Source organism: Rhinopithecus bieti, unplaced genomic scaffold, assembly GCF_001698545.2.
Source record: "Rhinopithecus bieti isolate Rb0 unplaced genomic scaffold, ASM169854v2 scaffold_28055, whole genome shotgun sequence".
Classification (NCBI taxonomy): domain Eukaryota; kingdom Metazoa; phylum Chordata; class Mammalia; order Primates; family Cercopithecidae; genus Rhinopithecus; species Rhinopithecus bieti.
The window spans coordinates 1,588,502-1,599,093 of NW_016812914.1; the positions used below are offsets into that span (position 1 = coordinate 1,588,502).

The 10,592-nt window shown below is 52.2% G+C and overlaps 2 protein-coding genes across 2 annotated transcripts in view; one reads left to right on the top strand and one right to left on the bottom strand.

Annotated features, from left to right (window-relative positions):
• The window catches only part of MPND (MPN domain containing), a 19,687-nt gene extending 18,798 nt beyond the window's left edge, over positions 1–889 (bottom strand). Inside the window, exons 1-2 of the mRNA XM_017847148.1 lie at positions 843–889; positions 41–206 (exon numbers count right to left, since the gene is read on the bottom strand). Coding sequence (XP_017702637.1) covers positions 41–206; positions 843–889 — 213 coding nt within the window. The remainder of the gene's footprint in view (positions 1–40; positions 207–842) is intronic.
• A 3,005-nt stretch (positions 890–3,894) lies between these two features.
• STAP2 (signal transducing adaptor family member 2) overlaps positions 3,895–10,592 on the top strand; it is a 14,406-nt gene continuing 7,708 nt past the window's right edge. The window contains exons 1-4 of the mRNA XM_017847149.1: positions 3,895–4,144; positions 8,218–8,289; positions 8,446–8,568; positions 10,184–10,316. Of these exons, the coding sequence (XP_017702638.1) occupies positions 4,043–4,144; positions 8,218–8,289; positions 8,446–8,568; positions 10,184–10,316 (430 nt within the window). The 5' untranslated portion in view covers positions 3,895–4,042. The remainder of the gene's footprint in view (positions 4,145–8,217; positions 8,290–8,445; positions 8,569–10,183; positions 10,317–10,592) is intronic.

Consider the following 10,592-nt stretch of genomic DNA (forward strand, 5'->3'; position numbering starts at 1 on the left):
CCGCGCCCCGCGCCTCCGCCCCCCCCCGGGCCCGCCGTACCTGCCATGGCCGCGCCTCCCCGCGTCCGGAGCCCCAGACGCCGGCTTCCCGGCACGTGACACGGCCCCGCCCCGGGGAGGGGAGGGGCCCCCAACCATTGGCCGCCGCCGGCGTCGGGGGAAGGGCTCGGTGCGCTGGAGTGGGCGGGGAAACTGAGGCCTCGGGGCTGTCCACGCGGGAGAGACCGGGAACTCAGCCCTCCGGGAACATTCGGCAAACTGAGGCTTGAAGCACCGCTCCATGGAGACGGGGTGGTGACCGGGAGCTCATTGGTGCTAATGGGAAAACTGAGGCCTCGCTGTCCAGGGATAGAGGTTGCAAGGTGGAAGCCTGGGGCGGGTGCGCGAGTGGCTCATCCTGCTGCAAGGAGAGGAGAAGCTGAGGCCTGCGGCCACCGCACTTGAGAAACTCAGAGGCCTCGGTCTTTGGGACCAGGGGAGAAATTGAGGTCCGCGGGAACAATGCGGACTCCAATAGGCAACAGCCTCGCGCAGACACAGGTGGAGTCAAAATGCTCAAGCCAGCCTCAGTCGCTAAAGAATTAACTCCCACCCTCCCGGACGGCCCTCGACTGATTCCGTGATTGGACCGTAGCGGAGCCCGCCAGCCAATGATAAGAGTCCCATTTATTTCACCCTCAACCAATCGATAACAAGCTGCTGCATTCCCGCACCAACCAATCCGTATTAACTGTCTGATTAAACCAACTCGGATTTGACCAATGGGCAGACGTCCACATAAGCCAGTCAGCAGAAATCCTTAGTTCTGAGCGCAAACCATCAGAAGCAGGAACCGGACTTACCAGCCAATCAGCTCCGGGTATAAGGCCAGCCGCGTCCAGCCCTCCATACCCTTGGGCGGAGCAGGGGGCGGGGCCGGGCTGGTTGAGCGCCGGATCAGTGGAGCGCCGGATCAGTGCAACCCCGGCCTTTGTCACCTACCTTGTTGAAGGAACTTCGTCCTCGACCCTGTCCTGGGACCTTCGTCCCCGAGCCTGAGCGCTGGGATTTCCCTCAGTCCCTGGCAGGGCTGAAAGTCCAGGATGGGGACTTCCTAAAGCTCCGGGACGCCGTGGAATGGGCTCGAATACGGGTGGCTTTGCCCAGACCGCAGTCGGGAAGTGGGAACTGGACAGTAGGGGTGCGAGGGAGGCTCTCCAGGGTGCTCGGGAATGTTCTCAGGAAGAAGACTTAACATAGAGCAAGCGCTGGGTACATGTGAACTATTGTTGTTATTATTATTATTATTATTGTTCAGCCCAGGCACCCTTTAGGGGCCCCACCCTGACTGTCCAGCCAACCACGGGCATCCCCAAGGCCTCCAGACTCAGCATAGCCCAAACCGGCCTCAGCTTATTTCCCCAAGTCCTTACACACTTTCTCTTTAGCTTTTGCCCGTCCCCTGCCTTCCAAAACCCTGAGCCACACCTCCAGCCTCTTGCACCCGAATCCTGGCCGTCGTAATGGGTCTCAGGCCTCCAAACTCATGCCCCACCGTGTCGGTCTTCCACCGTTGCCCCACAGGGCTCCTTCTAAGATGCACCTGTTACCACTGTTACCACCTCCCTCCCATATTATTATTTTTTCTTTTTTCTTTTCTCTCGTTTTTTTTTTTTTTTTTTTTTTGGGACGGAGTCTTGCTCTGTCACCCAGACTGGAGTGCAATGGTAAGATCTTGGCTCACTGCAACCTCTACCTCCCAGATTCAAGCGATTCTCCTGCCTCAGCCTCCCAAGTAGCTGGAACTACAGATGCACGCCACCACACCCAGCTAATTTTTGTAATTTTAGTAGAGAAGGGGTTTCACCATGTTTGCCAGGCTAGTCTCGAACTCCCAACCTCGGGTGATCCACCTGCGTCAGCCTCCCAAAATGCTAGGATTACAGGTGTGAGCCGTTGCACCCAGCCTATTTTCTTTTCTTTTAGAGAGAGGGCCTTGCTGTGTCTCCCAGGCTGGAGTGCACTGGTGCAAGCATAGCTCACTGCAGCCTTGGCCTCCTGGGTTCAAATGATCCTCTTGCCTCAGCCTCCAGAGTAGCTGAGACAACAGGCGTGACCACCATGCCTGGCTAATTTTTAATATTTTTGTAAGAGAAGGGGATCTCACTATGTTACCCATGCTGGTCTCCAAGTCCTGGCCTTAAGCAATCTTCCCACTCAGGCTCCCAAAGTGTTTGGATTACAGGTGTGAGCCACCGCACCCTGCCCCCCTCCCATGCTCTAAATCCTCCTGTGGCTCCACATTGCCTTAGACAAATACAATGAAAACTAACGACCCTGGCTGGCTGCGGTGGCTCCCGCCTGTAATCCCAGCACTTTGGGATCACTTGAGGTCAGCAGTTTGAGACCAGCCTGACCAACATGGTGAAACCCCATCTCTACTAAAAATAAGAAAATTAGCTGGGGGGTGGTGGTGGGCACCTGTAATCCCAGCTACTCCAGATGCTGAGGCAGGAGAATCGCTTGAATCTGGGAGGTGGAGATTGCAGTGAGCCGAGATCATGCCATTGCGCTCCAGCCTGGGCAAAAGGAGCGAAACCCTGTCTGAAGAAAAAAAAACAAAGATAAAACGAAACAAAAACGAACTCACTGACCTCAGTATAGTTGATACTATAAACTTTAACGGACAGTTCAGTGGATGAACACATTGCCCATAGTCCCACGGCCTTTCTGTGGTTTCTGGAACACCTGTTCTGCTATGTATACAAAGTCTAGCCCTGGTAACTATTAAGGAAATTGAATTTGTAATTTAAAAACTCCCAACAAAGCAACCTCTGGGCCCAGATGGTTTCATTAAGGAATTCTGCCAAAGGTTCAAAGAAGAATTAACACCAATTTCACATAGTCTCTTCCAGAAAATTGAAGGGGATATTTCCCTGTTCATTTTATGGAACTATGACCCTGATACCAAAACCAGGTTTTGATATCCTTAACAAAATATTAGAAAGTAGAATTCAACAATATATCAAATGAATGATATACCATGACAAGCGGGGTTTACTCCAGGGACCCAACACTGGTTCAGTATTCAAAAATTCATCAATTGTCCACCATCTTAAACAGGCTGTGGTAGGCAGAATAACGGTCTCTTAAAGATATCCATGTCCTGGCCGGGCGCGGTGGCTCAAGCCTGTAATCCCAGCACTTTGGGAGACCAAGGCAGGTGGAAAACTTGGGTCAGGAGTTCGAGACCAGCCTGAGCCAACATGGTGAAACCTCGTCTCTACTACAAATACAAAAATTAGCCAGGCGTGGTGGCAGGCACCTGCAATCCAAGCTAGTCAGGAGACTGAGGCAGAAGAATCTCTTGAACCCGGGAGGCAAAGGTCACAGTGAGCCAAGATTGCACCACTGCAGTCCAGCCTGGGCAACAGAGTGAAACTCCATCTCAAAATAGAATAAATAAATAAATTAAGAGACAGACAATGTATCTCTCTTTGCAGATATAGCCAGGATTATTCTCCCATTCAAGTAAACTTATACATTCTTGGCCGAGCGCAGTGGCTCACGCCTGTAATCCCAGCACTTTGGGAGGTCAAGGCGGTTGGATCACGAGGTCAGGAGATCGAGACCATCCTGGCTAACACGGTGAAACCCCGTCTCTACTAAAATACAAAAAATTAGCCGGGTGTGGTGGCGGGCGCCTGTAGTCCCAGCTACTTGGGAGGCTGAGGCAGGAGAATGGCGTGAACCCGGGAGGCGGAGCTTGCAGTGAGCCAAGATTGTGCCACTGCACTTCACTCTGGGCAACAGAGCGAGACTCTGTCTCAAAAAAAAAAATAAAAGTAAACGTACACATTCTCTTTCTTCTTGGTTCCATGCCAGAGAGGCGGGGATTTCCCTAGGATCATGGACCTGCCCGGCTCAGCCTCTGCCAAGCCCTGGCAGGGGAGGGAGTTGACGGGCTGACAGAGGAAACTCCCTGGAACCTGTTTCTCAGCTTTCTGGCCCAGCTGGGGCACCCACTGGAAAGAGAGGCCAGGCGGAAGACCCTGGCCGTGCCATGGCCTCTGCCGTGAGGCCACCCCGGGTCCCAAAGCCTAAGGGTGTCCTGCCTTCACACTACTATGAGAGCTTTCTAGAGAAGAAGGGGTCCTGTGACCGGGTAAGGTAGGGAGGCGGGGGCTGGCCCTGTTCGGTCACTGTGGGGAGCTGCAGCACCTCTTGGAGCCCCAGTCTCCTCACTCGCCAAGAGGGATGGAGTGGGTGCTGGATGGGGCAGGGCACGAGCTGGGGGCTGGGGTGGGTTCTGGCCATCTGCCTCTCTGTGCGTCTATCTCTGTCTCCATGTGTCTTTGAATTTGGTTTCTTTTTCTCTTTCTCTCTCCCTGGCCCTTCTGTCTCTCCCAATGTCTGTCTCAGTCTCTCTCTCTCTCTCTCTCTCTGTCTCAATCTTTGCTTTTGTCTCTCCTTCACTCTCTTGAATACAAACAAGATCAGGCACTGTCTCCAGGAAACGGGGAGCCCTCTGACTCCCGGGCTTCCTCCCCCTCCCAGCCCAGGACAAACTCCGGGAACCTCAGCTGCTGGGTTGAAGGCCAGGACAGGTGACATGTGAGGACAGTAAGAGCTGGTGGGGGCCACATTCCACAGGACAGATAGTGGCCATGGACAGTGCGTGCGTGTGTGTGTGTGTGTGTGTGTGTGCTTATGTCTCCCCCAGCCCTCCGTTCTCCCTGAGGCCCCATCTCTCCTTCCCCATGCCCCATATTCATTTTCTTTCTTTCTTTCTTTTTTTTAAAGACAGAGTTACTCTGTCACCCAGGCTGGAGTGCAAGGGCATGATCATGGCTCACTGTAGCCTCAAACTCCTGGGCTCAAGTGAACCTCCTGCCCCAGCCTCCTGAGGAGCTGCGACTACAGGCGTGCACCGCCACTTCTGGCTAAGTTTTTGGCCTAATTTTTCTGTCGTAATTTTTTTTTTTTTTTTTTAAAGATGGGGTCTTGCTGGCCGGGTGCAGTGGCTCACGCCTGTAATCCCAGCATTTAGGGAGGCCGAGGCGGGTGGATCACCTGAAGTGAGGAGTTCGAGACTGGCCTGGCCACCATGGTGAAACCCTGTCTCTACTTAAAATACAAAAATTAGCCATGTGTGGTGGTGCGCGCCTGTGATCCCAGTTACTTGGGAGGCTGAGGCAGGAGAATTGCTTGAACCCAGGAGGCAGAGGTTGTAGTGAGCCGAGACTGTGCCACTGCACTCCAGGCTGGCAACAGAGTGAGACTACGTCTAAAAAAAAAAAAAAATTGGGGTCTTGCTATGTTGCCCAGGCTGGTCTCAAATTTCTGGCCTTAAGCGATCCTCCTGCCTCAGCCTCCCAAAGTGCTGGGATTAGAGGTGTGAGCCACCGTGCCTGCCTCATTTTCTGATACAGATCAAAACAAACACCCCAGCTCCTCCCTGCCCTGCCCATGTCCCCGCCTCTGCCCCTCAGGTTTCCTTACCTATAGGGGAGTGGACTTTCCTTCTACCTCCATGCATCCAAATCCTCCCCAGCCAACAAACACTTTGGAGGCAGTGGATCACTGCGGTTAAGAAAGATAATGGGGAAGGCCGGGCACAGTGGCTATGCCTGTAATCCCAGCACTTTGGGAGGCCGAGGTGGGCAGATCACCCAAGGTCAGGAGTTCGAGACCAACATGGCCAACATGGTGAAACCTCGTCTCTACTAAAAAATACAATAATTACCCAGGCATGGTGGCAGGCGCCTTAATCCCAGCTACTTAGGAGGCAGAGGCAGGAGAATCATTTGAACCCAAGAGGCGGAGGTTGCAGTGAGCTGAGATGGTGCCACTGCACTTCAGCCTGGGTAACAGAGTGAGACTCTGTCTCAAAAAAATGAACCCGGGAGGCAGAGGTTGCAGTGAGCCGAGATCGCACCACTGCACTCCAGCCTGGGCGACAGAGTGAAACTCGTCTCTTAAAAACAAAACAAAACAAAACCAAACAGCTCACGCTTGTAATCACAGCACTTTGGGAGGCCGAGGCGGGTGGATCAACAGGTCAGGAGATTGAGACCATCCTGGCTAACACGGTGAAACCCCATCTCTGCTAAAAAATACAAAAAATTAACTGGGTGTGGTGGCAGGCACCTGTAGTCCCAGCTACTCAGGTGGTTGAGGCAGGAGAATGGCGTGAACCTAGGAAACAGAGCTTGCAGTGAGCCGTGATCATGCCACTGCACTCCAGCCTGGGTGATAGAGTGAGACTCTGCCTCAAAAACAAAACAAAACAAAACAAAAAACCCAAAACAACAAAAAACAAACCAAAACAAAAAAGATCATGGACCCAAATTCAGAAGACCCAGGTTCTAATCCCAGTTCCACACTTTCCTTACTCCCAGGCCTTTTGCAAGTGACTTAATCTTTTGAGTCTCAGTTTTCTGTCTTCGGAAATAGGGGAGTTAGGGCTGCAGTCACAGTTCACATGTTGAGGACTTGACTCAGTGCAGGCCCCGGTGCTTCCCGTATGGAAAGTCACCTAATTCTCATGAGATCCTCCAGACTTGGCACCATTGTTATCACCATTTTACAGCTGGGGAAACAGAAAAAGATGGCTCAAATAACTTGCCCAACAGCACATTGTGGGTACATAGTAAAGCAATATGGTAACTGGTAATATGGTGTTTAATCCCATATTGCTCTAGTCCCAGTGCCTGGAGGAGGGCTAGCACATAAAAAGCCTTCAGTAAATGTTAGGTAAATGCCTGTGTGTACCTGTGCGTGTGTCTACGGATGGACAAGTGGATGAGTAGATGGGGGGATGAGTGGAGACTTGGTAATGGATAGATGCGGGCTGGATGGTGGCTGAGAGGATGTGTGGATGGATGGATGAGTGCATATACAAGTGGGTGAATGATGGTTGGATGGACAAGTGCATGGATGTATGACAGATGGGTGAGTAGGTGGATGCATGATGGAGGGATGTATGGACGGATAAGTGGATGGTTGGCTGGCTGGCTGGATGGATGGATGAGTTGGGGGATGGATGGATGAACGGGCAGATGGGTGGGTGGATGGATGATGGATAGATGGATGAGTGCATGGATGGATGATGGAGGGATGAGTGGATGGATGGATGAGTAGGTGGATGCATGATGGAGGGATGTATAGACAGATGAGTGGATGGCTGGCTGGCTGAATGGATGGATGGATGAGTTGGGGGATAGATGGATGAATGGGCAGATGGGTGGGTGGATGGATGGATAGATGGACGAGTGCATGGATGGATGATGGAGGGATGAGTGGATGGATGGATGAGTAGGTGGATGGATGATGGAGGGATGAGTAGATGGATGGATGAGTGAATGGATGGATGATGGAGGGATGCACGGATAGATGAGTAGATGCATGTATGGATGCATGGATGAGTGGGTGGATGGATGATGGATGGTGGGTGGATTGATGGATGGATAGATGATGTAGGGATGGATGGATGGGTGGACGGATGGGTGGACAGATGGATGAGTGGGTAGATGGATGACTGGATGGATGGTGGGTGATGTATGTATGGATGAATGAGTGGAGAGATAGATCATGAATGGCTGGATGATGGATAGATGGATGGGGGTGATGGATGGAAGAGTGGGTGGATGATGGGTGGATGGACAGATGAATGGATGGGTGAATGGTAGGTGGATGGATGAATGGGTGGGCGGGTGGGTGGATGAATAACTGGATGGATAGATGTGTGGATGGGTGGGTGGGTGGACGGATTGGTGGATGGATGGTGGGTGGATGGATGGATAGATGAATGGGTGAATGGTAGGTGGATGGACAAATGGGTGGGTGGGTGGATGGATAGATGGATGATAGATATATGGCTAGTGGGTAGCTGGATGACAGAAGATGGATGGGACACCATTAAACCAGTTAGTTCAACTCACCCCTAGAGCCCCCACCTCTATAGATTGGCGGGGGTTACTCTGGGTCCTTCATCACGTCAAGGTTCCGTCTGGTCCTTTCTCAGAGGAAAACGGATACCCAGAAGCTGGGCTGTGGGTGGGGAGGGTCTCCCTGAGAAGGCAACATTTGATCAGAAACTCAAGGCAGGAGGTGATCAAGATCTGGGGGCAGCATGGGAGAGCACAATCAGTGCAAAGGCCCCGAGGCAAGACTGAGCACATGAGAGGTACTCAGCCTGGCCACCTCACCTCTTCTTTCTGCACCTCTTGTCCCCAGGATTACAAGAAGTTCTGGGCAGGCCTCCAGGGTCTCACCATTTATTTCTACAATAGCAATCGGGACTTCCAGGTAAGGATGTGAATGGAGGCTCCAGAGCTGGCCTTCCCTTGACCCCAGAGACCAAGCAGACATTGAGGATGGTGTGGCCATGATGGCTGATACATCATCCAGGGGGCCTGGAGGCCAAGGAACTGGTGCCCAGACTCCCTGCTTCTGTGCCCCCAGCACGTGGAGAAGCTCAACCTGGGAGCATTTGAGAAACTTACTGATGAGATTCCCTGGGGAAGCTCACGTGACCCTGGCACCCACTTCAGCCTGGTTCTCCGGAATCAGGAGATCAAGTTCAAGGTAGGTCCCTCGGTGGAGGGGCGCTGAGGGGAGGTGCTGGCGGAAGACGCTCAAATGTTCCTCCCCTCCATTGTGCCAACCACAAAGGGGCAGGTAGTACAGGGCCCTGTGGGCCCTGGGTAAGACTTGGGTCTTGACCCCAAAGGAGCTGGTGCTATGGGAGTGTTTATTTTATTTTATTTCATTTTATTTTATTTCATTTCTTTTTTTTTTTTTTTTTTTTGGGACCAAGTCTCATCCCGTCACCCAGGCTGGAGTGCAATGGCACAATCTTGGCTCACTGCAACCTCCGCCTCCCGGGTTCAAGTGATTCTCTTGTCTCTGCCTCCCGAGTAGTTGGGATTACAGGTGTGTGCCACCACGCCTGGCTCATTTTTTGAATCTTTAGTAGAGACGGGATTTCACCATGTTGGCCATACTGGTCTCGAACTCCTGACCTCAGGTGATCCACCCACCTCGGCCTCCCAAACTGCTGGGATTACAGGCGTGAGCCACTGCGCCCGGCCGAGGGTTTATTTATTTTTTTTATTTTGAGGCAGTTTCACTCTTATCGCCCAGGCTGGAGTGCAGTGGCGCAATCTTGGCTCACTACAACCTCTGCCTCCCAGGTATAAGTGATTCTCCTGCCTCAGCCTCCCTAGTAGCTGGGATTACAGGCGTGTGCCACCATGTGCGGCTAATTTTTGTATTTTTGGTAGAGACGGGGTTTCACCATGTCGGCCAAGCTGGTCTCGAACTCCTGACCTCAAGTGATCCACCCACCTCGGCCTCCCAAAGTGCTGGGATTACAAGCGAGAGTCACTGTGCCTGGCCTATGGAAGGGTTTAGAGAATGAGAGGTCCGGGAACTGATCTATGTTTTTCTATTATTTTATTTTATTTATGATTTTATTTTGAGACAGGGTCTTGCTCGTCGCCCAGGCTGGAGTGCAGTAATGAGATCATAGCTCACTGCAGCCTCGACCTCCCAGGCTCAAGCAATCCTCCCACCTCAGCTAAGCACACTCCACTATGCCTGGCTAAGACTTTATTTTTTGTAGAGACAGGGGGCTCGCTATGTTACCCAGTCTGGTCTTCAACTCCTAGGCTCAAGTGATCCTCCCGCCTCGACCTCCCAAAATGCTGGGATTATAGGGGTGAGCCACTGCATCCAGCCTGACCTATGTTTTTCAAATGTAGATATAATAACATCAAAAATCATAATATCAGCCAGCATGGTGGCTCACACCTGTAATCTGAGCACTTTGGGAGGCCAAGGCAGAAGGATAGCTTGAGCCCAGGAGTTCAAGACCAGCCTGGCAACAAAGCGAGACCCTCATGTCTAAGAGAAAAAAAAAAAAAGGCTGGGCGAGATGGTGCATGCCTATAGTCCCAGCTACTCAGGAGGCTGAGGCAGGAGAATCGCTTGAACCTGGGAGGTGGAGGTTGCACTTAGCTGAGATCATGCCACTGCACTCCAGCCTGGGTGACAGAATGAGACTCCATCTCAAAAAAAAAAGAAGAAAAAGAAAAAAGAAAACAGCCCTTTGAAGCAGGAACTCTTCCCTAGTCCCATTTCATTGATGAGTAGACTGAGGTTCACTGACATGGATTCTTTTTTTTCTTTTGTTCCCTAGGTAGAGACCTTGGAGTGTCGGGAAATGTGGAAAGGCTTCATCTTAACGGTGGTGGAGGTAAGAGCAGTGGCTCTCTGCGCCCTCTCTCCCATTCTCCAGATCTCCTCAAAAAGCCTCCTTTTGGCCGGGCGCAGTGGCTCAAGCCTGTAATCCCAGCACTTTGGGAGGCCGAGACGGGCGGATCACAAGGTCAGGAGATCGAGACCATCCTGGCTAACACGGTGAAACCCCGTCTCTACTAAAAAACACAAAAAACTAGCCGAGCGAGGTGGCGGGCGCCTGTAGTCCCAGCTACTAGGGAGGCTGAGGCAGGAGAATGGCGTGAACCCAGGAGGCGGAGCTCGCACTGAGCGGAGATCCGGCCTCTGCACTCCAGCCTGTGCAGCAGAGCGAGACTCCGTCTCAAAAA